This window comes from Diospyros lotus, chromosome 4 (genome assembly GCF_014633365.1).
Source record: "Diospyros lotus cultivar Yz01 chromosome 4, ASM1463336v1, whole genome shotgun sequence".
Lineage (NCBI taxonomy): Eukaryota > Viridiplantae > Streptophyta > Magnoliopsida > Ericales > Ebenaceae > Diospyros > Diospyros lotus.
In genome coordinates this window covers 27265885-27292838 of record NC_068341.1, presented here as the reverse complement: position 1 = coordinate 27292838, position 26954 = coordinate 27265885, and the positions used below count along the sequence as shown (strand labels likewise).

The following is a 26954-nucleotide window of genomic DNA, read 5'->3' as shown; positions in this document are numbered from 1 at the left end:
GAAAATAATAAGTAAAAATAAAAAGTATAAAATTATAGTGAGCAGCAAGAAAATTACAGCAAACAATAGTAAGAATTTAAACTAAATTTAAACAATAAGAGTTTACTTCACACTCAAACAGTAAGAGTTTACTTCACACGTGAGTTGACAAGACTGCAAGGGGGCTAATGGTCTTAAATTAGAAATTAGAGTGTTTAATAAGTTTAAATTAAAAGTCGAAGGGACTAAGTGGTTAAATAGAAGAGGTGAGGAGATTGTATATTACTTTAGCCTATAAAAAAAAAAAAAAAAACTTTCTACGTTTCTCCACTCATGCAACAAATCACAAGAAAAGTAATCAAAAAAAAAAAAAAAAAAAATCATCAGCGCAAGACTCTTAAAAAATTAAAGGCGGCTTAATTGAACACACTGGATTACTGACTCACAGATGATGATGTTGATGATGTTCTCAAAAACTGTTACATCGCAAGCTAAGCTAACACTAATCTCCAGAACTGAGAATCACTACTTATACATAACTGAAATCTACTACTTCCCTATCCAGACAAAGGAAGTGGTCCCATTTTATTAGAAGCTATGATTTTTAAACTGAAATTAATAAAAACATAAAGAGAGAATATCGAGGGTAATATGACGGTATTGGGAGGAGCTGATCCACCCCGCCTTCAACGCCTAATTACGCTTCCTGCCATACATGTTTTCATACTGTGTTCATATCTGCATCCTCTATCTCTTACAGCAAGAAAGGGCCATCCCTGCAAAATCAGGGCAAACCATGGGGTTTTCAACATATGCTGCATGATATCATTCCCTCTGGGAAATTCTTTCAGGTAGAAACAGTTACCTTCTCTCACTCTCTCTCTCTACAGCTCATCTTTTCCGGGATCTTGTTTAGCAGTTTTGTCACGATTCTTGTTAACAAATTCGATCATATCTTCCTTGGTGCGATCTCCTTCATACTGCAAGACATTTCCACTTGCTGACCTAAAGTATAATGTTGGATACCCTTTCACGTCAAACACGTCATTTGGTATATCATTTGCTGTAGCATCCTGCAAAAATATCATATCACATACCCCAATAAGACAGGCATGAAGTGGCAAATTTCCGAAGACAACAATTTGGAAGGCATTGTCAAAACATTGAGCCAGCACCAGCACTTAAGAATATTGCTTTAAGCAGCGTTTGTTAACCAAAATAGAGACCGAAATAGGTGGGATATGGAAAACATCCTCGACAAAAGTGTATTCCATTGTGTTTGTTAAATTTTCTGAAAAGAAGTCACATGACTTCTTATTTTTAACTTTCAAGATAAATTTATCCCCTTCCCTCCCCCCCCTTCTCTTTCCCCTTCGGATAACTTATCTTGAACTTTATAAATAAAGTATCTTGATAGAGTCTTATCTTACTCATTTTAACAAACACTACCTTAATGTGTTTCAGAAGAAAAAGAATTTTATGGTCCATTTTAGAAGCCATGGGTGAACTGTACAGGACAGTCAGTTTCTCCCCAGCAATGACAAAACAAGAATCTGATCCTCTAAGAAGAAACAAAAGTAATGCAAAGGTATTCTTCATATTCATAGTGGACCATCCGAGTTCAGATGCACAAACTTGAAAACTAACTTAGACCACAAACCAACAACTTCCATAACTTAGCTAGAAGAGGTCAGAAATCTTACAATCTTAGCAATAACAACGTCAGCATCATTTTGATATGAAGCAGCAACTTCATCCAAGATTGGAGCCAGCTTTTTGCAGTGACCACACCAGGGTGCATAAAATTCCAACAGAACTGTGTCAAAAAACACAAACCTGACATCAGTATGAATAAATGCTAGGCATTCTGAATTCTCAACCAATCACATCCAACATCCAAATCATTATTCATTAATTCATCACACAGAAATCTGTATATCTGATAGAGGAGAAGAGAGAATGTTTCTTTTTCCCTCAGCAATACTGAGCCTTTATCTCATTAGGTGTGTGTGATCAACTACTATACAAATTCTAACTCACCAATCATTTCTATCCATAATCATATATTTTGTAAGGCCATTATATCCCACATTATGCCTAAAGCTAAAAGCTTCCCACTGAGTTTTTCTCGTCTTTCTCTCTCTCTTTTACTACAAACTTATTCCATTCCATCAGTCCTCAGATGCATCCATTTGTGCTGAAGGCATTACTCTTTATCATAATTAGTCCTAAGCTTAGATGAACAAGGGTCACATTAAATTGCAAACCACCAAAATAAAAACTGTAGGATATTTTAATATAGATTGTAGAGACAAGCTTTTTCTCCTCAAACAGTAGAAAAATCAGTTTCTATTTGTATCTACAAAGTACTAGGACAATGATGAGAGGAGTTGTGAACTTTAAAATATGTTAATCATGGAAAATTGCAATTCAAATTGACATAAAGGCCCCAGTTCAATACATAAGAGTCTTCTAAATTCAGTATTTATCCTCTTGGAATGTTTCCTTCATGACAAGTTGGACATGAAACCAATAAATATGCTAAAGTGTTCAACTTGTTTCATGTTCTTATGTAAAACATCATTTCCAGTTAAACAAATGAAAAAAAATATATTTAAAATTAAATTTTTAGCTACATCCTAGTGCTGTTGGGGATCAGAGTAAGATAAACACTAGTAATTGAATTCATGTGACAAAGATCCAATGTTTATAATATGCGAACAATACATACTTTTAAACATACTACTATTTGTAGAATTTTAATGTTATTAATATGAAGACTAGTAATACGATTTTGAACAAACCACAACTAAAACATACCATTTTTCCCAGAGTTGAAAACTATGTCCTGAAGGCTATCAGCTACCACCACCTTGACAGGATCATCATTTACTTCAGGTATGGGTTCAGATTTTTTGTACGGAGTCACATTGCCTTCCTGCAAGTATGAAATCTGATTATGCCCCTGACCGGAAATTGCATGCTAAGAGTTTCTGTTTTTATTTTCATTTTTTGAGAACTGAAACAAAATTTAAAAAATGTTTGACAATTACTTACACTTTCAAACAAAAATGAAAGCAAAAAAACAAAAACCAGATGAAAGATAACAATTACTTACTATTATGATGATATTATAATTAAATAATTACTATAATATGTCCATATAATTTATATTGCATAAGCAACATGCAAACAAGATTTACTAATATTATAACGTATGAACTAGTATTTTTATTATATTCTACAATGGAAAAATTTAAACTGCTGTTAACAATAGAGTAATACCAGTACTGTTGTAATAATATTATAGTTATATCATTTATATATTGTTGACAATATTATTAATCAATTTTAAAATTCTTATTTTTTTTCCACTAATATCGATGTACAATAAACATTGGCTTCAGTGATAATAACATTTATAAACAGTATTATGTATACAAATATATATTTACTATTCCAACAGTATTAATTGTAATCAATAATGATTAGCACAAATAATACTAATAAACATTTATATTTTGCTTATCTCTAGTTATTTTTAAAATTGGGATTAGAAATATACTTCATAATCATGTTAAAAATATTTTATTACAAGTAAAATTGTAAGCTTATAAATAAAATTATTGAATAAATAATGTTATACCTTAATCACAATATATAACAAGAAATTGATCAAGGTTATATTTTCATAATTTCGTTTTAATTTTTTAAGAGCAAAAGTGTGTTCAATTTTTTATTGTTTGATGATGTTGTCAAATGCTCCTTACCAGTGTAAAACTACTCAAAACTTTTCATTACGACATAGGATTGAGATTACTATCTAAGACAAAAACCAGATTAATTAAGGCATGAAAATTATATAAAGAACCAAATGCCTCTTATAAGTATCACCTTATCACTGCCATTAGCAAATCATTAATCAATTAAAGAAATAACAACCTTGTATTCCTTCACCCATGATGCAATTTGGTCTGGCTCCACATTTGGCTTAAGATATTTCTCTCCATCATTGTTCTGTATGATGATGACAGGCACCTGGTCGTCTCTGACCCCAAAATACTGTATATTGAAACCGCTGGTTACTGTCAACATGTTGACAATATATGCTAAATGAAAGAAAATATAAAGAACAAAAGATGCTCACCTGGAAGGCACCTTGACTGGCATCAATGTCACCAATTAGAAAACTTATGCCCTTCCCCTTGTATTGTTCAGCCACATCACGATACTTCGACTTAAAAGCATCAACAAGCTCACTGCTAAAATTCAGAAACAGCATAGCCTAGCAATTCCATAAAGATTCATTAGAACTACTATAAGATTTCATAGGAAAAATAAACAGAGACAACAGCAATAAGTTTCTTTAAAGAAGGCCATATCAAGAAAAAGCTATTAAAGGCAGAAGCATCCAATGAGTCCAGCACTTTCATTTTCTTTCAGATGGAAATGCAAAAATTGAAGGAACATGACAAATTTGAAGTAAACATAACCTAAATGGTGGAAATAAGCAGTAATCACAAGTTAAACTCAGGCAGAAGTTATCAAAAATAAGCAGAGAAAGAAAAACATGTCATCACTGCTCACCTTGGCATTAGGACTGTTGAAGAATTTAATAACGAAAGGGTGATTGCTAGGGTCTTTGTTAAAGAGAGTTAAAGTAGGAACACTAGCTTCTTCAATAAATTTCTCCAAAATGTCAACTTTAAAATCCTGCAATTATAGTGGCACATTAGAATAAATCATATCCTATTGTAAAGAAACAAATATTTCATATCAAGAGACAGGGAGCAAAGATGAGAGAGAGGAGGAGGAGAATGAGGATTTGATAAAACAAAACAAACCAATAAAAATTGCACAATGTGCAAAAATGATGAACCTGGAAATCAACGACAAGTTCATCAAAGGGCTTGAACAGCCTAACTGTAGGCCCAGTAGTCGATGATTCCCCACGCGGCAGGAGTTTTGCATCCAAAGTGTGACCAAACTCGTAGTCAGACCGCAATTTCTCAGCTAGAGCTGTGAAATTCTCAAACTTCTCACCAGAGAATTCAGGGAACACCCCAACCTAAAAGAACTCAAGATGTATATTTAGTCTATAAGAGAGATTAAATAAAAAATAAAAAATAAAAAAGCACAAGAAACTTACAACAACAATTTTATTTCCATCAATAAGTGTAGTAGCATCTTCAGTGGATTTGATTTCAGCAGATGCAGGGCCACTTTGCTGCTTCAAATAAGTAACAATGCCTTCAGCATCCCGAGGCCCCTTATAATCTTGACTGGTCTTCCCTCCATTTCTCAAAATCTTAATAGTGGGGAAACCCTTAATCTCAAATTCACTTGCAAGTCCTTTGTTCTTTTCATCATTGGCATCAACTTTTGCAAGAGTGACAGGTTGATCAAGACTACTCAGTGCAGCAGCAGCTTTCTCATACTGCAAGTCAACATAGATATAAGATTTCATTGTCAAATCAAGTGTGTATATTATCCTCTAAAATACAGTTCCTAGCTTAATAAAGTCCTATCCAAGCCTCTGAAATTAGATGCTTTCATTACCTCTGGAGCAAGCTTCTTGCAATGGCCACACCTGTTACATACATAATCAGTAATATCTTAAAAAAAAAAAAAAAAAACAAACAAACAGTGCTAACTTGTTGGAAAGAAATACAACTAACAATATATTATTCAGCAATATCTGATGTGGCCATTTTAGTTGTGACCACTAAAACAAGGAAACCTTAGCCAGTGTATTATGTTTATTCCTAAATCTGAATATAATGCTTGCGGCTCCACAGACTAAGAAAATACAACCTATGACTCTTGGTAAAGTTCAGAGAGTACCCCAACCTAATATAGTACAACAGAAAGTAGCTGGTATGACTCTTCAGAATTAGATACTTATTGGGACTGCCAAACCTTAAAATATGACATAACCCTATATCTCAACTAGCGACGTTTCAGTTAAAACCATCAATGCTGAATTCCAGTAATGCCACACCAGGGCAAAAAAATAGCAATTTACTTATTCAGCCATTCCCGTTGTAGAAGAAATTTTATCGGTTTAAAGGCCTCATGTGGCACATAAGACAGTAACACATTCCTAAATTATCTCGCCCTATGGTTGTGCTCATGAGTATCAAAGAAAACAACTGATATTAGGGGAAAATATCAAAACTGAAAAGTTATAACATCAATTGTGTATATGCAACAATGAAGAAGAAAATGATACAGAATCAGGAAGTTCACTAGAGGAAGGACTAACACCTAAGCAACAGATCTTAATCCAACACATCACCAACTTATATAGCCTCAAATCGATGGTATCACATAGTCTGAAGTCCAGGTATCGTACCAATCCATTCAATACGACAAATCCATGTTATAATTCAACAGATCAGTAGTGGAATACAATGTAATCACAAAAAAAGGAAATTAAGAAAATTGAAATAGATTACCATGGTGCGTAGAATTCCACGACGATGAAGCTGTGCTTGGAAACAGTTTCAGAGAAGTTGGAATGATCCAAAGTAAGAACAAACTCTTTGGAGTCTTCAGTTTCAGAGGCAAAGGATGAAGCGACGAGAGACAGAACGAAGACCAAAGAGCAGATCAAAACCCTAGATGCCATAGCTGTCTGCTACTCTCTGTGGCCGCGATCTGGCTTTGGGTTTTATAATAGAGATATTTTGGTTTCTGGGGAGACGCCGAAAGAGCCACGATTCTTTGATAGGGCTCTGTTTGGAAGATCTTAATATGGTCCGCAGTTAATTTTAGACTTCTATTTCAATGCGACTTTTCTGCGGGAAAATCAGAAAAGAGAACTAAAATAGCCATAAGCTAATATTTGCTTTTATTATTTTTGATGTCTATATTACTGCCTTTTTAAAAATCAACTTAATTATATTATTTTCAATTGATTATCTTATTAAATAATTTTATCTTTTTGACTTTTGATATACCATGGCAAAAAATGCATACTAAAAAACTTAATTAATGATTGAATTAACGGGGTCAACCCAATGAGGGTCACGGGAGATCAAGTCTCCCGTAGCTAGGACTGGCAAAACAGGTTGGTGGGTTATAATCGTGTCGTGCTGAGACACATGTATAACACGATTATGACAAACACAAATACGACACGATTAACTAATCGTGTCAAAACCCTCAACTCTAACACGAATATGTTTATTAAATGGATTATACGACATGACACGCATAACCCGTTTAACAAACAAGTTAAACAAATCACACACAACACACGACACGACATGGTAACCCATTGATTAAATAGACACGACACGTTAACACGAATAAAAACTTATTAACAGGAATAAAACACGTTTAACCTGTTAAAATAGAAATATCCTCAACAATCAACACATAATAAAAGTCATCTAACATGCAAAATAAAATACAATTATCCCAACAATAAAATAAAATGTTCTAAATTGGATATTACATAATCTAATCAACAGTGAAAGAATTCGAGCATTGAATTAAAGTTATTTTCCCAACAAACTTATTTTTTCAAAAACCTAACATCAATTAACCCAACATCAGTTAAGAAAATTCAAGTTCACTTAACTAATTTAAAAAAAATTATTTTACAACAAAAGTTAGTTAAGCAAAAGCTTACTGTTGCTCGCTGATTATGTGAAGCAGGGTCGAGACGGAGAGCCGGAGAGGCAATCAAACAGGCTGCAATGAGCGACAGAGGGCTAGAGCCTGAAAGGGTGGGGTGGCGAGGCCTGCTAACGAGTCGAGATAGCTCAAAGTCAGAGAGGCAGCAAGAAGTGAGAGCAAGGCTGAAGCCGGTGAGGTGGCAAGAGAGAGCGGGGCTGGCGAGCGACGGAGCTAGATAGGCCCGGTGACTAGCGAGGGCGAGCAACGAGACGATCGAGGCGGCGAGAACAAGATCGAGGCGACGAGAGAGAGTGAGATCGACGAGCTACAGAGCTAGGCAGAGGGTGAAGCCCCCAAATCGGGGGCGATGCGGCGCCGGAGAGCAACGGAGCCAAAGCCAAGAGCGAGAAGGACAGGGGGGTGGCCGATGGGCGACTACTGGCAATGGGCTTGAGTAAGAGAGGGAACGAGGGTGGGATTTGGGAGGGTTTGTAGGTTTATGGCTAGCCCTAGAATTGGGTACCAAAAGTAGTTAAGCTTCATAATGGCAATTTTTGAATACATAATAGTTTTTTTAGTATTATAATGATTTTTAATTTATTTTTGTAAATTGGTCTTAAACATGTCATTTTGTACATAATTGTGTTAACGTGTTCAGATCAACCCACTAACCATTTTAATTAAACGCGTCATTTCGTATATAATCATGTTAACGTGTTTGGGTCAACCCATTAACCCGTTTAATTAAACGGGTCATTGCGTGTCTAAATGGGTTAGATGGGTTGACCCGCCTAAGACACGAAAATAATCGTGTCATAAATGGGTTAACATGTTTATAACCCGAACCCGATTAGCCTCAACCCTAACCCGCTTAACTCAATGTCATGTCGTGTCGTGTAATCGAGTTGTGTCAAAAATTGCTAGCCCTACCCACAACAGGTGGCCACCACAACCCACTAGTCGACAGAGGAGATCGTGGAGGGCCCTGCGGATTAACCATGGCATCCACGGGAAGCACTCCCTATACGCCTACCATGGTGGCCATGAGAGGAAGGGCCACCGTGGTAGGTAGCCCTTGCGAGGCAACCAAGGCTCCTACAAGGGGTAGCCCTGCGAGCCAGTAGAGGCCAGGGCCACTGACGATAACGCAGGGTCGTCGTGCCTCGACTGCAGCCGCGGCCTCAAAGCTAGGCTTGGGTAAAGGGCATCCTCACCTTCCGAGGGCAGTGACCATTTCTCTAATTACATGGGGTCCCACACAATGCACAAACCAAGATAACTTTAACATTTGAAAATCTTTCCGAGAGGATAAACATCATATGTAAGAGATGAACGTCATCTATAAGAATCATAATCCTAAACTACTTATGATTACTTTATATCCCTTCATAAATAAGTAGACACTCATTTCAAAAAATGTGCATCTCTAATACTAATAAAAATTCTACTCTACAGTTTTTAACATCCTCAATGTCTAACTTAAGTATCGAAATGTTTACGTGGGGACCTCTCATGCCTTTTAATTGTTTTCTTCCTTGCAGACTCAAGCAGTCAAATGTCTGTATTCCTAGTCAAATAAATTCATTATTGTATCTAGGCAATAACAATTTGCGTTGTCTGTAGGAAGTGTACGAAAAGCCAATGAATTAGTCTACACTTGCTTTAAAACGAAAAGCACCATCATTCAACGGAGTCAAGAGTGAGATGAGGCTCAGTCCTTGGGGTGTTCACTTGAGGCACGAGACGATCCCTCAAGTGTCATAAGACCACCACTAGATAGCTCGCCTCATACCACTCATGATTCTCAGCCCTAAGGCCCTTTGAGGGCTCTCTTCCATGGCCAGTTGAGAATCCACTCCTAGGGCCAATTGAGAATTCACCCCAGGGTCAAGTAGGAACTCACTTTCAAAACCAGCTAGGAATCCCTTTACAGACCCAGCTAAGGACTCACTCTCAAGAGCAATTGGGAATCTACTCTCAAGACCAGCTAGGGAACCACTTTCAAGATCAGCTAGAGACTCACCCTTAGGGTCGGCGGGAAACTTGTCCCACGGGACTAACAGACCCAATCAGACAAACTCTTCCCATGGTGCCACAGGTGGAGTATGAAGCCTTGCAATGCCAACATGAAGAAGGAATGCAAGCACTAGAAGAAGTTATTGGGTTATTACAAAACATTGTCCCACGAGTGGTACTACCTTCATGTTTCTAACCTGATCTCTCTTCAGGAGGCATAAAAAGAAAGCTTTGAGACTACACACGAACCACAAAGAACTCGATCACAACTCACTCCTCCTCAAAGAACTCGTACCGAAAACCCTTCTCCTCCCTAAATTCGATATAAGGAAAATGAGGGAACATCGAAAAGGCATAAAGGAACCCAAGGGATTCTAAAAAATAGAAGTACCCCATCAACATTCAATGTTCGCGAGGCGGTGGATATAAAAAGAATGATTGAAGAAGTCTTGGAGCAAAAGAAGCCATTGCCCTTACCAGAAGATCCTCTCTTTCACCTTGGCCATCATGGAGAAGCCTTTACCAAGGAAGTTCACGCTGCCCCTACAATTGCACACTCAGGTCCCTTATGGTGTTATATGGATAGAAAGATGAAATTATGTGTCAATCCTCCCGTTTGACCTTAATGGATTGCACTCGAGCATGGTACAATAGTTTGTCTAAAGACTCCATATTCACATTCGAGCAGCTGAGGTCCAAGTTTATTAAACCATTTATCATCAATAGCCAAAGGAAAAGAAGACACCACTTATCTTCTTAGTATTAAGCAAGGCTACAAAGAGACCCTTCGGCAATACGTAGACAGGCTTAGTAATGTGACACTAGAAGTACGAGACTTACAAGTGGGGTTAGTAGTGTTGGCCATGCAACAAGGAATTTGGTCCACGTCACCACGAAAATCTCTGGCCTTAGACCAACTGACAAACTTGTTCATGAGGGCTAAAAAATACATTCTTTAGTCAGAAGTCCCAAGAATTGTCAAGAAAAGCGAGAAAAATGACATTAAAATAAAGGGACAAGATTTTGATGACTACGAGGACAAGAAAGAAGACAAGCCAAAGAAAAGTGATGGCCCTCCAAAGCTACAATACAAGAACTACACCAAGCTCTCTGAGCCTCGATCTCACATCTTAGTAACCATTAAAAGAACCGACCTATTAAAATTTCCCAAGAGAACAGACTAACCATAGGGAGCGATAGAAATGCCTACTATAGATTCCATAAAACATATGGGCGTAGCAAAGATAGGTGTCGAGACCTGATGAACCAATTGAATCCTTAATAAATAAATAAAATAGAAGATTGCATAGACATATGCAAACCAAAGACAAGGACAATATGAGGCATGAAGAAGAAGTAGAGAAAAGGGATCGATAAGTGAATGAAAGGCAAGATGATGACCGGGGAAGAGAAGAAATACGAAATCCTTCAATAGACAACCAACCGACTAATCAAGCTATCTACGTGATATTAGGGGGGAGAAACTATGACATGCTATACTTCATCTTCAAAGCATGTTTATGCACAACAAGCTTACCAAGTCAATTCTATGATGCCAATACAAGCCAATGAGGAAGCCATCGCTTTCATGCCCGCTGATCAAGGGGAGGTCATAATGCCCCATGATAACCCCTTGGCCATTTAAGCGGTGATCGCTAAGCATCCAATTGGACGAATACTGGAAGATAGTGACAGCTCGGTTAATCTAATATACTAGAATTGCTTTGAAAAGATGAATATCTCCATGGATTGTCTAAAGCCAGTACATTCCCCTCTATCGCTAAACACCACCAGGCAAGTCAACTTCATGGTAGTCAATACACCCTTATTAGTATACAACATTATATTAAGGTATCCACTCCTTAATGATATGAGGGTAGTAATATCCTTAGGATACCTGTTAATGAAATTCTTGAAAACTAATGGAATAGGATAAGTTTGAGGTGACCAAAGGAAGGCATGAAGCTATTATATCACCTCTAAGAGGAAACAAGAAAAGAAGGAAACCCTCACCATTGTGAAACAACTTGTGAATAAGCCCCAACCAGTTGAAAAGTTGGAAGCAATGTCATTACGCCAAGATGACAAGGAAAAGGTAGTTTATGTGGGGAGCCAAATGCCTAGAAAAAACTAAGGAAGAGATAGTAAAGTGCCTAAGGGAGAATGTTGATATCTTCACATCGATTCCAACAGATATGCCCGGGATAAATTCGAAAGTAATTTCTCATTGCCTAAATGTAAATCCAAGCGCAAGGATCGTTAAGTAAAAGAAAAGAAACATCACCCTAAAAAGACAAGAAGTCCTAGATGAGGAACAAGCTACTAGTTACCGAATTTATCCAAGAAGTTTACTACCCCAAGTGGGTAGCAAATCTAGTCTTGGAAAAGAAAGTAAATGGGAAGTGGCGAGTTTGTATAGATTTCACTGACCTAAACAAAGCATGCCTGAAGAATTCGTACCCGCTACCCTAAATTAACAGGTTAGTTGATGAGACATCTAGGTATGAGGTATTGAGTTTTCTAGATGTTTTTTTCTACCATATTATGATGTACCCACCAAACATTGAAAAAACTGCCTTTATCACAAAAAAAGGGGACATATTGCTACAGGGTTATGCCATTTAGCCTGAAAAATGTTAGAGTTATGCATCAAATGATGGTAAATATAGTCTTTAAAGACTTGTTGGGAAACACTATGGAAATGTGTGGATGATATGATAGTATTTAATGTGCTTCGAGAACACAATATGCAACTAAACCCTAACAAATGTTCGTTTGGGGTGCAATCAGGGAAGTTCCTAGGCTGCATGATAACCCAGCATGGCATCAAAGCTAACCTGGAGAAGATATAGGCAATTCTTGACTTGCCCAGGAAACAACTAAAAAGGTTCAAAAGGTTGACAGGGATGTTGGTTGCTTTTAATAAATTCTTGTCAAAGTCAGTAGAAAAGAGCTTGTCTTTCTTTTAGACCCTAAATGGAGGGAAAAGTTTCAAGTGAACAGATAAATACCATAGCCTTTGAGGCACTAAAGAAGTATCTAAAGAAAGTTCCTCTACTAACAAGATTGGAGTTCGAGGAGCCCCTATTTATGTACTTGGAGTTATGTCTTGCTAAAGAAAAATGAACAAAAGGATCAGCCCATATATTACATTAGTAAGGTCCTTCGGGGACCTGAAACGAGGTACCCTCATGTTGAGAGAATTGCCCTAATACTGGTAACAGCTTCCCAAAAGTTGTGGCCTTACTTCCAAGCCCATCTAATCAAGGTCCTAACTGATCAACCGTTTTAACAGATCTTATAGAAACCAAAATGTTCTAGAAGACTCACCAAGTGGGCCATCGAGTTGGGAGAATATGATATCAACTTTCAGCCTTGACATGACATTAAAGGCCAAGCCCTAGCTGACTTCGTAATGGAGTGCACGAATGAACGCCAAACATTGAAGGTTGATCATGGAGAATGGAAGTTGTTTGTAAATGGGGCATCAAGCTCACAAGGAAGTAGAGTTGGGGTGATATTGATATCTAAGGAGGAATTTCTTTAATACTCACTACGGTTCACCTTTACAAGCTCCAATAACATTGAAAAATATGAGGCTTTGATAGTTGGAATAAACTTGGCTAGGAAAATGGAAGCAGAGAGGCTAGTGGCACATAGTGATTTTTAGTTAGTGGTATAGCAATTTTAGGGGTAGTATGAAGCCAGAGAGCCATCGATGGTACAGTATTTACAAAGAGTTAAGGGTTTAAAACAACTTTTTAAGAAATTCCAATTGGTACAGATTAACTAAACATCAAATAGTCACGCGACACTTTGCCAAAGCTAGCAGCAACCAAGGAAGTCAACGGGCAAAAAGTAGGTTTCCAAATACCTAGTATTGAAGAGTAGGAGGTCATGGCCATAGAAGTTGACGATGATTAGAAGACCCCATACAAAAATTCCTAAGAATGGGAGAACTTTCCACTGATCCCCCTACTATAAGACATGTGAAGATTAGGGGTGCTAGGTTCACAATAATCGATGACATGTTGTATAAAATGGCCTTCACAACACCCTTGTTGAAATGAATATGCCCCCAAGAAGTCAAGTACACCTTGAATGAAACGCATGAGGGAATCTATGGAGAACACCTCGGTGAGGGCATTAACATCTAAAGTGCTTCGAAGTAGATTTTGCTGGCCTACATTGCAAAAAGACACTCTTGAAAAGGCTGGAAAGTGCGACATCTAGTCTGCGCTGATCATGACCATACAACATATCTACCAACCTAAGCATTTCAAGTAGTGGGTGCCAGAAATCTTAGGCCCCTTCCCACAAGCAACGTGATAAAGGAAATTCCTCTTAGTTGCCGCTAATTATTTTTCCAAGTGGGTTGAGGCAGAAGCATTAGCCCTGATAATTGAGAAGAAAGTGGAAGCCATCGTATGGAAAAATATTATATGCTGATTCAACGTGCCCCAAATCATAAACACCGATCGCGGTAAACAGTTCTATTGTGAGTCATTATAAACATTTTGTATAAACATTGGGATCTAGCTAAGAATAGCCTTGGTAGCATAGTTGCAGGCCAATGGACAGACAAAAATTATTAACAAAACTATCTTACATGGACTAAAGACACAACTTGACAATGGAAAGGGTGCCTAGGAGGACGAGTTACCATTTATCCTATGGGTATATCGAACTACAAGTAGAATCTCCACCAAGGAGACTCCTCCACCATCAATCCTATGGGAGGGGATGTATAGATGAGACTCCTCCATCAACTCACGCCTCGAAGAATAAGAGTCATCAACATCATTGTCGTTAAACTTGCAATCTTAGGCTCTAAGTTCTTGGAAAAGTCAGATGGTAGTGTGTGAAATTTAAAAAAATTTCTCATAAAAGAAATACATTACTGAAGCCTACATTAACCAAATGCAGCTTGGGTATTTAAGAAACATGATTTTACATCATATGTAATATAAAAAATGGCATACCTAAAAGATGATGTCATGTAGGTGTAGAAATTATTTCTACACTAAGACTGAATCCTCCTTAGATTGTGGAGGGTCTAGTCTGCACAAGCAACAACAACCATGGGAGCAGCAGCTCGTAGGCAAGCGATGCAACTTGTTAGGGTGCTACCAATGGTTGTCGTAGGGGCACGACAAAGGCGAAAGCGACATTGGGTCAGTTGTGATAGTGGCGGCGATGCAATGGCCATGGGGTATATTGCAAACGACTAAGAATTGGAGAGCTAAAGGAGAAAAAAATGACTTTTAGAGAGAGAGAGAGAGGGGGGCTTGAAATGAAAAAAAAAGGAGTAGGGCTCCCCCCCTATATAGTAAAGGACCACACGCAAAAAAGCAAAATAATTAGGAAAGAAAAATTACTCTTCCTGCTGGGAAACCCAGAAGAAATAGAAGGGAACGATTGATATATCATGACAAAAAATGAAAGCTAAAAAAATTAATTAATAAATAATAATAAACAGATCAACCTAGATTAACTGAGGCGACCCAATGATAAAGGGGTCCCATATAACACGTAATTTAGGATAACTTCGACATCTAAAAATCTTTCCAAGAGCATAAACATAATTTGTAAGAGATGGGCATCATCAGTAAGAATCCTAATCTCGAATCACTCCATATCCTTATATAAATAAGCATACACTCATTCCGAAAAATGTACGTCTCTAATATTGTTGAAAATTTTGCTCTATAATTTTTAGCATCTTCAGCATCTGATTTGAGTATCAGAGTATTTGCACGGAGACTTCTCTCACATTCTAACTGTTTTCTTCATTGTAGACTGAGGAAACCAAACAATGATGTTTCCAGTTAAATAAATTCATTATTGTATCTCGACAACAACAATTATACTACTTAATTAAACTCATTTAATACAAGATAAATGGAATTTTTTTAATTATCTTAAATCGCTACAGTTGTAGTTAGAGACAAAAATTATTTTTTTATGTAACACAATTCAATTATTTGATATTCTTAGTATTACCAAAATCTATATAATTATTTTTAATTAAAAATCAATACTTAAATTTTTACTGTTTAATTGAAAATTCAATACAAATAAATTCATTGAATTAAATATAATCTACATTAAATAAAAAAAGAAAGTTATGTTCAAGTAACAATTACAAATAATTATGTGATAAAAATTTTGCACCTTTTAATTGAATTTATTAATGATCGCACTAACTCTTGAACCAAGGGAATATTTTTCTTTTTCATTTGAATAATGTAAATTAGCTAAATTCATTTTTTTACATAGTGTATTTATTATATATTTTTTACTTACAAAATATTTTATTTATTGATAAAATACTTTAAAACATGATTCATTTATTATTAATTATGATATGCCCACAAATATCAATGAAGAGGTTATGTGTTAAATCTACGAATATGGATTAAATACACCCAAAAAAGCAAAATGAAGGAAACAACAGATTGGAGCACAAGTGAAGGCCAAGAGGCCCCCCCACTCGGCTCAACCGAGTGGTTCTCGGTTCCTTTGCTTGAAATGGTGGCCACATAAAGTGGCCACCACCAAAAGGCTGTCGATTCCTTGCTCCTGTGAGAGCCTCTCAGTTCCTTTGAATTGAGAGTCTCTCGATTAATTTCCTAAGGGGTGGCCACCATTGAGAGCCACCTGGTTCTAAAAAGATCCTCTCAATTTAAGTCTTCTTCAAACACTCGAGCATAATATGCTGAGAATATGCCATGCAAGAAGTTCGGGATGACTGCCACGTGTCCCCATCTCCCTCCTCTATAAATAAGAGGCTTATCTCCTCACTTAGAGGGGGGCTCATTCCCACACTGAGAGTTTTTTTTTTTTTTTTCTCTCAAGCATCCAAGGCTAGTCGTCTTTCAGGGGCCAATTGTTTCTTCAGGGCCATTCGGGTCTTCAAGACCAATCAGTTCTCAGGGGCTAGTTGGTTCCTCAAGACCAATCGGTTTTCCAAGGCCAATTGGTTCTTAATGGCCAGTTGGTTATTTTGAGATCTACTACTCATCAGCATGAACATGGGCATCTAGACACATATTGATAATATAATGCATATTATCTGCGATATGCATTAGATATTTTTCTCAGAATGTTGTCTGACTTGGTCATCGAAGGGCTTGTGTAGGGGAATCCCCCACCTGGCTTTCTAACTGTTGTTGTGCTTGCAAGTAGGGTTCCAAGTTGCTTGTGCCTAGCTTTTGGAGACCAACCTATTAAAGATCCCCTTGGGGCCCCACATTACTCATCACTCGAAGACCCTTCCAAGCGCGTACCCCATTGGGCCCTAGCTTTAAGCCGATGTAAACTCGTTGTGCCTTGCTGATGATACCCGGGATACTTGACAATGGTGAATGATTCCCGGGATACGAAATTTAATTTCACTTAGTACTCTGGATGAATTAGGCTATTCTTATACTGCTGAAAATGGTTTCATGCATGTGTTTAAAAATAATAACCTAATCCTAACTGGTACCAAAAGGCATGGCTTATATGTGTTAGATGGTTGTTCTCTTTACCCTGTTTTTTCTACATGTACTGTTAAAACTGATAAAACAGATCTCTGGCATTTGAGACTTGGTCACATGAGCCAAAAAGGTTTACAGGCACTGTCTTCTCAAGGCTATCTTGATGCAGTGACTTTAGAGTCCCTAAACTTTTGTGAGCCTTGTACTCTTGGCAAGCAACACAGATTGAGTTTTCATAGAGGAACACACCTAGCGAAGGTATGCCTAGAGTACTTGCGTGCAGACCTATGGGGTCCCTCTCAAACACCAACTCTTGGTGGCAACAGGTATTTCTTATCCATTGTTGATGACTTTACTAGAAAAGTGTGGGTATTCCCTCTTAGGACTAAAGACTAAACATTAGAAAAATTTAAGGTTTGGAAGGCCTTAGTCGAAAATCAGACAGATAAGAGGGTTAAATTTTTAAGAACCGACAATGGGTTAGAATTCTGTAATAGAGATTTCGATGAATTTTGTAATTCACAAGGCATCACTAGGTACAAGACTGTTAGGAACACACCCCAACAAAATGGGGTAGCTGAAAGAATGAATAGGACTCTCCTGGAAAAGGTTAGATGTCTAATGTTTACAGCTGGTATGCTTAAAACCCTTTGGGGAGAAGCCCTATCCACTGCTGCTTACCTGATTAATAGAAGCCTTTTAACTATTTTAAATTTAATATGCCCTGAAGAAAAATGGTTAGACAGAAAATTGAATTTGAATCATTTAAAGGTCTTTGGGTGTCAAGCCTATGTTCATCAATCTATAGGAAAGCTAAACCCTCGGTCCTCAAAGTGTGTCTTTGTAGGATATCAAGAAGGAACTAAAGGCTATAGGTTATCGGATAAGAGTTCTAGAGGAGTAAAAATAATTATTAGCAGGGATGTTATATTTAATGAAAGTGTTTTCCCTTGCAAACTAGAGAATACAGAAACAGATCCTAAACCTAGTATCCCATAAGACTTTGTGATAGGAACTAATACCCACTTTCAGGTGGAGCAGCAATCAAGAATGCCTTATGTGCCAGCTGCCCCAACCTCTCTCAGTCCCAACCCTAGAAGTGACTCATCCTCTGATCATAAAAGTGATTAGGAGGAATCAACTGAAGTCCCTGAGGTTGAGGTGGAGCATCATGACTCCCCCAAACAAAACTTAAGGGACTATCAGTTAGCCCGAGATAGGAGTAGGAAGTCAGTTAGACCCCCTGCTAGGTATAGATTCAGACCTTGTTTATTGTGACTTGGTGGCAGGCATGGAATTGAGAGGCAGTGAGCCTACCTCTTATGAGGAGGTTGTCAGCTCTCAAGATAGCTCAAAGTGGCAGTGTGCTATGGATGAAGAAATGGCATCCTTGATAACCAATAACACTTGGGAATTGGTCCCCAAGACCTCAGAAACAAAAGCTGGTGAAGTGTAAGTGGCTGTTCAAAATCAAAGAAGGTATGTTACCCTCTAATCCCCTTAGATTTAAAGCTAGATTAGTTACTAAAGGTTTTACACAGAGGGAAGGCATTGATTATACTAAAATATTTTCACCTGTTGTTAAGTTTAAAACCATTCGTATGATGCTTTCAATAGTAGTTCAATATGATCTAGAATTAGAACAGCTTAATGTTAAAACTGCCTTCTTACATGGAGATTTAGAAGAACTTATCTATATGGAACAGCCAGTTGGTTATGTTAACAAAAAAACATCCAGATTTTGTTTGTTTGTTAAAAAAGTCTTTGTATGATCTGAAACAATCCCCACGTCAATGGTATAAGAAATTCGATAATTTTGTAATTGGAATTGGTTTTGTGAGGAGTGAATATGATAATTGTCTTTACTACATTCTCTCTGATATCCTTGTATATTTGTTCCTATATGTTGATGACATTTTATTGATTAGCAAATCTAAGTCTAAGATTAATGAACTAAAATCAATGTTGAACACAAACTTTGATATGAAAGATTTAGGATCTGCTAGGAAAGTTTTAAGATGATAATTGAGAGAAACAGAAGTAAAAATTGTCTAAAGATCCACCAACATGATTATTTATTAAAGGTTGTACAAAAATTTGGAATGTCAAATTGCAAACTAGTAAATACACCTTTAGGATGTCACTTTATTTTGTCTAAAGCCCAATATCCAACATCAGATTCTGAAAGGTTAAAAATGGAATCCATTCCTTATGCCAATGTAATTGGAACCATCATGTATTCCATGATCAGTACCAGGCCAGACCTTGCTTTTTCAATCTCTTTACTTAGTAGATATATGTCTAATCCTGGGAAGCATCATTGGGAAGCCCTAAAATTTTTACTGAGGTATATTAACGGCGCTTTAAATGTTGGTTTGAATTACATGAAAAGAACTGATACACTTGATTTGGTAGGGTTTATAGACTCTGATTTTGCAGGTGATCGAGATTCAAAGAAGTCTACTACAGCTTATTACTTTACCCTAAGTGGTAATTGTATAAGTTGGAAGTCTCAGTTACAGCCCCTAGTGGCTCTGTCATCTACTAAGGCTGAGTATGTTGCTGTAACTGACGCTTTTAAGGAAGCCATCTGGCTTCAAGGTATCCTAATAGAAATCCAAATGTTACAAGGTAAGGTAGTAGTCTTTTCTGATAACCAAAGTGCTATACATTTATGTAAAAATCCTGTTTACCATGAAAGGACAAAACATGTAGATGTAAAATACTATTATGTAAGGGACCAAGTGGTCAAGAGAAAGGTAATTATCCAAAAGGTCCCTACAGAAAATAACCCAGCTAATATGGGTACAAAAATTGTGACTGCAACCAAGTTCAGACACTGTCTAGGTTTGCTACATGTCATAGTTGGTTGAAGGAACAACCAACATGAGCAATGAAGGCAAAGGTTGTAGCATCCTCCATTGTTGTGAACATGTCCCTATTATGTTGAAGCTTCAAGGTGGAGATTGTTGTATTCTTATGAAGCTTCAAAACGCAGTGTTTAACGGAAGGGCTGGAGGGTCATTTTGGCAACCCTCAGGACCACCCAAAATGGCAGCGTTTTGGGCCTCTGAATGGATGGCCAACTCCCTGTGCCGTTTTGCTTGGCGTACTTACCTTGTCGCTTTGCCTGCTGCTTACCCGATCGTCGATGTTCTGCTATGCCTTTATACGACCCGATCTCCACCGCTGGTGCTTTCTTTATATCCTCTACAATGGCCTCGAGATCAGCAGCGTGCACAGCCTCCGATTACCTTCCTCTTGTTTGGTTTGATCTAATCATTCTCTGTAATTCCTTTCTCTCTCTGTATAGTTTACGTATGTTTATTTTCTCTCTAGGGTTTGGCCTCTGACCTTTAGTTCTGTGGTTATGGGGCCGATTTAAAGGTGAGAATTGTTTTGTACAGTGAGGGTTGAGAATGAATCTGTGTATACTGAGGTTGTAATCATTTTTGTTCCAATAGTGGGGTGAGCTTTCTTTGCCGGAGCTCAACGTGGATGTAGCCCTCATTAACGGGTGAACCATGGTAAATCTTTTGGCATTTTTGTGTTTGATTTATTTTGATTATTGCATGCTTACAGTATTGAATATTCTGTATTTACTGCTTTGAATGTTTAGTTGAGGCTTATCTTTTCATAACAGTTGTAATTTGGCAACAACAAATTAATAAATGTGTTTTCTAACTAAAAATAAAATGAAATAAATACACACTATTTGAAAATATTAATCTCTATTTTTGTCAAAAAGAAAATGTATGTGTAAATGTTTAAAGGATTAATATAAAGTGTACTTAATATACTTTATTTTTAAATAAAATAAAATAATTGCTTATTATTAACACTTTTGTTAGTTAAAAATATATAAATAAAAATATTTTATCAACCAGTAAGAGCATTTGAGTATTATAAATAATATTTAGTTATTACATTTTATCTAAACATTAAGTATATTAAATACAAATTAACAAGTACCCTAGGTACACTCATTAATATGACCATTATGGTTATTCTCTCTGATCGCAGACATAGGGTTATACCAAATCGCGAGAACAAAATATGGGTATCTTTTATGATCGCAGACATAGGGTTATGCCAAACTGTGTGAAAAAAATATGGTTGTTCTTTATAATCGTGGATGTAGGGTTACGTCGAATCGCAAAAACAAAATATGATTATTTTTTATAATCATAAATATAGGGTGACGTAGAACTACGAAAACAAAATATGATTATGATTGCAGACGTAGGGTTACGCTGAACCGTGAGAACAAAATATAGTTATGCCCTCTGATCGTGGACGTAGGATTACGCCGAACTGCGTGAAAAAAATACTGTTATTCTCTATGATCGCGAACATAGGGTTACGTTGAATTGCGAGAACAAAATGTATTTATTCCCTCCGATCAAGGATGTAGGGGTACGCCGAAGCGCAAGAACAAAATATAGTTATTCTCTTCGATCGCAAATGTAGGGTTACGTGAATCGCGAGAACAAAATATGGATATTCCCTCTGATTCTGAACATAAGCTCTATGTCGAACTGCGAAAAATAATTGGCTAGTTGTCCTGCCTAGTGGCCCGGCAACATGGTTCGAACAATTGCTCTATTAGCATAGAAAGCCCGTTGCTCCGCCTATCACCCAACAATGGGATGAAAAATCACTGCTCGTTATCCCGCTTAAGGTCCAATGCAAGGTGAACACAAAGCCCATTTTCCTGCTTATCGCCTGGCAACGAGATGAAAAATCACTACCTGTTGTCCTGCTTACGGCCCTATGCGGGGTGAAAAAAAGATCATTTACCTCGCCTATAGCCCGACAATAGGGTGAAGAATCATTGCCTGTTGTCTTACTTATGACTCATCTCGGGGTGAATAAAAGATCTGTTACTCCGCCTATGGCCTGACAATAAGATGAAAAATCAAGACTAGAAAGATCTGTTGTCATGCCTATTTATAGAGGTACAAGAGAACATTAAAGCATAGAAGAATGTGCATGGTTATGTAAACTCTGGGAATACGATACCAAAAGAGCCAAAAAAAACTATAAAAAATAGATGAGAGGCTTTTGCTAAATTTGCGAGGCACAATAATCTTTTGCCCAGGGCACCTAGTTAGAAAAGTAAAGAGCAATTGATATGCCCCCAAATATCAATAGAGAGGTTATGAATACTGATCAAATACACCCAAAAAACAAAATGAAGGAAGCAAAAAATTATAGCACAAGTAGAGGGCAAGAGACCCCTCCCCACTCAGCTCAATCGAGTGGCTCTCTATTATAAATCGAGAGCCTCTCAATTTGTTTTCTCAAAGAGGTGGCCACCACCAAGAGCCTCTCAGTTTTAAACTAAGAGGCTCTCGGTTCCTCTACTTCAGGGGTGGCCACCACCAAGAGCCTCTCGATAAAGAATCAAGAGTCTCTTGGTTCATTTCCTAAGGGTTGGCCACCATTGAGAGTGTCTTGATTCAAGGGGAGGCTAAGGTGGCCACCACTGGGAGGCACCAAGTTCTACCGAGATCCTCTCGGTTTAAGTCTTCTTTAAACTCCCAAGCAGAATATCTCAAGAATATGCCATCTGGAAAGCTTAGGATGGTTGCTATGTGTCCCCCAAAAAATTTAAGGTGATTGCCACATATCCCCTTCTTCCTTCTCTATAAATAAGAGGCTTGCCTCCTCACTCAAGGAGGCCTCATTCCCATGTTGAGACTTTATTTTTCTCTCAAACATCCAAGTCTAATCGATTCTCAAGGGCCAGTCAGTTCTTTAAGGCCAGTCTGTTTTTCAAGGCCAGTTAGTTCTCAAAGGCCAATCGTTTATTCAGGGCCACTCAGTTCTTCAAGGATAATCAGTTCTTCAGGGCCAATCGGCTCTCAATAGCCAGTCGGTTCTTAGGGGCTAATCGGTTATTTGGATCCAGTTAGCTATTTTGGGATCTACTATTCATCAACAAGTAATTATTCATTAGCATGAACATGGGCATCTAGACATATATTGCTAATGTCATGCATATTATCTGCGACATACATTGGACACATTTCTCATAATGTTATCTAACTTGGCCGTCAGAGAGCCCATGTGGGGCAATCCCCTGTATAGCTTTCTGATTGTTGTTGTGCTCGTAGGCAAGGTTCCAGATTGCTTGTCCCTAGCTCTAGGAGACCAACCTATTAAAGATCCCCTCAGGGCCCCATATTACTCATTACTCGAAGACCCTTATAGGCGCGTACCCCATCTCTAACCCGATGCAGACCCATTGTGGCCTCGTTGATGATACTCGGGCTCCTAGATAGTGGTGAATGATCTTTCCTTAACTCAATCCAAGATAAATAAATTTTATTATTGTAATTTGGAAATAACAAATTAATAAATGTGTTTTCTAACTAAAAATAAAATGAAATAAATACGCACTATTTGAAAATATTAATCTCTATTTTTGTCAAAAAGAAAATGTATGTGTAAATGTTTAAAGGGTTAAGATAAAGTGTATTTAATATACTTTATTTTTAAATAAAATATAATAATTGCATATTATTAACACTTTTGTTAGTTAAAAATATATAAATAAAAATATTTTATCAACCAGTAAGAACGTTTGAGTATTATAAATAATATTTAGCTATTACATTTTATCTAAACATTAAGTATATTAAATACAAATTAACAAATACTCTAGGTACACTCATTAATATAGCCCTTATTTAAGAAAATGCGCTTTATTTTAAGACAATATATATTTGTACACCCTATTTTCAGTCATGAAATATTTTTTTTAATTGATAAAATGTTATAAAATACTTTTATGGTTATGCTTAAAAAAATTGCTACCTTTACCTGTCACCTTTTTTTTAGAAGAATCAAAAAGAATTATGTAAACAATAACGTAAATAAGAATTTAAAATATTTTATTTATTTATTAAATATTCATAACTAACTATTAGATATTAAAATTTTCTAAAAACAATTTAAAATTTACCTAATTCTCAATAAATTTAAATGTCCATTAAAATTTTCAAACGTGGTCCATTCTGGCGTGGGTGAATGAACTCCACGTGGGGAATCCTATAGGAACTTGCCACGTCATTTAGTCAGTCAACTTTAGAATGTGTGGAATTTTAAAATCGATACACAAAAACTTATCCCCAATATTTGTATCAAGTTAATTTAACGACGTGCATTTAAATAAAGTATATTTATTAGGAGAGAAAAATTAATTGGTCATATATTTTTTAGATTTTTATTATTTATCTTGGGCACACTTTAAATTTTAAAACTAGTTTAATTAGTTTTTAATTTTTTTTAAATTAATCACTCCGCTTCTTAGATACTAACAAAGTTAAATAAATTGATTATTGTTATGCCCGATGATAGGCTTAAGAAAGAGGCTCAAAGGCCCATCGGGAGACTCCAGAAATTGAGAAATCCAAGTGACTTCAAACAGAGACCGTTATTTGACCTCAAAGTGAGAAACTCAAGTGACTTCAGATTCAGAGACTTGACTGTCCTCAGATCGAGAGACTCAAATGACCTATCCTGGAAGTCATTCTCAATATCTTCGAGGGACCCTTCCAAAAGAGTCTCATAGGTTACTTGGTCACAAGAAGACCCTTGTTAAGTGTTAAGAAAATTGTATTTTGATTTATAAAAAAATAATTTTAGAAAATATATTTTTAATAAATTTGGTTTATAGATAATTTTCAAATTATTTTTCTATAAATTAATTTAAACTAGAAAACTTCATACTCATATATAGTTATATCTTTAAAAATAATCAAAATGTATCTTGTATAAATTGAGCATAATGAAACACATGATTTTACGTTTCTCAAGGTGTTTGAAGATTATAAAATATATATTTTTTTTAAATTAGAGAACTTCAAATTCATATATTCTTATATTTTTCAAAACAACAAAATATAGTTTTGTGTTAATCAAGTTTGAGGTTAAATGTTTGAGAAAGTATTTTGAAAAGTTCAGGTAAGTATCTTTTGTAAACTAAATATACATATTTTTAAAACTTTTGAAGACAAAGTATTCAAAATTTCTCTTAAAGTTTCTACACTGCCTTAATAAAAAAAATAGCTTTTGAATTAATGACTCAGTATATTTTTCAGATCAATTTAGCATCTCAAAAACCTACTTGAGTATGTGCTATACAAAATCTATTTCTTTAAACTTCAATCGAGTATGGTATTTGTATAATCGAATATCCTCATAGTTATTGAAATTTAAGCATATTTTATAGTTGAGAATTACTTTGTGCATTTTTCAAATTAGTCAATTATGTGCTTTAATAAAACCTTCTTTCAATCAACTATTAAAGTTTCATACTCAAGTAATTTTTACAAGCTCTCTGTATTTCAAAAATCAATCAAGTAAAGCTGCTTTCACTCGAGTATTTTTATAGTATCAAAACTCCAAGAATCTCCTTAGTCGAGTATATCTCTCTCAATCAACTAATGTTTTTTTTTTAAATCGATTATCTACATATTTTAATCAAGTAAAAATTAGATGAAATATGGATAAGTCTATGTCCTAGTTTTAATCGAATATTAGTTATCTGTATTCGAGTATGTCATTCTGATAGTCGAATAAACTTAAACTGGTAGTCGAGTGCTTAATGCAAAGTCTCTGTGACTTTTGAGTTAGTCAAGTAAAGCTTTGTCTTACTTGAGTAAAACTTTTATATAATTGATTACATGAATTGTCCAATCGAGTATGCTCTTCATTAGTTAAGCATCTCTAGGAATTAGTCGAGTAACTGACATTTGATTTCAAAAATTATAACCATTACTCAAAAAGCTAAAAGAGGACAGTTTATCCCAATGTGTTTAACTATGTTCTCCTATAAAAAAATGTTAGAATATGTTTATGCAAGTGCGCCTAATGTTTATCTTTATAATATGCATATGATTCTAATGTATTTGACCATTATTAATCAAATCAAAGAAGATGTGAGTGTGTGCAGGTTTCTTTGCCAAATCTTCAAAGTCTCAAGCTTCTATAAAAGGCTAAGACCAGCAAGAGAAGTAGCTATTACTCGAGAATCAATCTAAGCTACTAATGTTGTTCTAAACTCAGCTAGCTATATCCTTTCATGCTGATAGCAAATGCTTGAAATGAGCGTTCTTCATATTTATTCTTCTTCACTTCAAATCGACTATCTGGTGAGATTAATTTTACATCTTTCTAAACTAGATTATATAAGACAGTTACGTGCTTTATTTATTCATTCTTTCAAACTCTCTTTTGTCCAAGAGAAAAGTGATATCGTTGTACATTTTATATTTTTCTCTTGAAAAATCTTTACATACATTTTGTGTAAACTTCTAAAAGGTTATGTTTGTGCCTTTGAAAAACAATGTTTTGGTTATGGCTGAGCCAAGTATAGAAAAGACTCATGTAAAGGTTACTACTTAGCCTTTGATAAAATAAAGATTTCTACTTAGCCTGTAAAAGTGGAGGTTACTGCTTAGCCTATAAAAGCTAGGGTTCCTACGTAGCCCGTTAAAAGTGGAGGCTATAGTTAAACCTATAAAAACTACTATCCTTAGTGAATATTTTCTAAATCTTTAGTGAGAAGCTAAGGTGGTAGACTAGGCAGTTGGCCGAACCACTCTAATATTGTTGTGTTCATGTTGCTTTCCTTTTATTAATTTCACTTTAACAATATTATTCTTTATATGCTATGCATATGTTTGCCATTCATAAATACAGTTTAATGCATTATTTTTCTAACTATCATTAAAATGTTTTATTGGTTGGAATCATCTTAAAAGTCATAAACTTTTGCATTTTCATAACTGTTTTATAAACTTCACATTCTAAATATAATTTTTTATTTTTATACCAAATCTA

At 36.2% G+C, this 26954-nt stretch overlaps 1 protein-coding gene across 1 annotated transcript; it reads right to left on the bottom strand.

The window, feature by feature from the left end:
- Positions 1-376: 376 nt before the first annotated feature.
- LOC127800442 (protein disulfide-isomerase) lies at positions 377-6708 on the bottom strand. The gene is made up of 11 exons (XM_052335056.1): positions 6438-6708; positions 5539-5569; positions 5129-5416; positions 4859-5047; positions 4567-4692; positions 4127-4264; positions 3922-4041; positions 2800-2917; positions 1683-1795; positions 845-1052; positions 377-755 (listed from the first exon to the last, which is right to left on the bottom strand). The coding sequence occupies exons 1-10, from the start codon at positions 6608-6610 to the stop codon at positions 864-866; spliced, it is 1485 nt and encodes a 494-aa protein (XP_052191016.1). The 5' UTR covers positions 6611-6708; the 3' UTR covers positions 377-755; positions 845-863.
- Between the last annotated feature and the right edge of the window lie 20246 nt (positions 6709-26954).

Excerpts from the sequence above, each read along its gene's own strand:
- LOC127800442 (XM_052335056.1), bottom strand. The coding sequence starts at position 6,610 with ATGGCATCTAGGGTTTTGATCTGCTCTTTGGTCTTCGTTCTGTCTCTC. Across the intron at positions 4,265-4,566 it reads TCAACAGTCCTAATGCCAAG|GCTATGCTGTTTCTGAATTT; the intron begins GTGAGCAGTGAT and ends TGGAATTGCTAG. Across the intron at positions 4,042-4,126 it reads CCAGTCAAGGTGCCTTCCAG|TATTTTGGGGTCAGAGACGA; the intron begins GTGAGCATCTTT and ends TTCAATATACAG.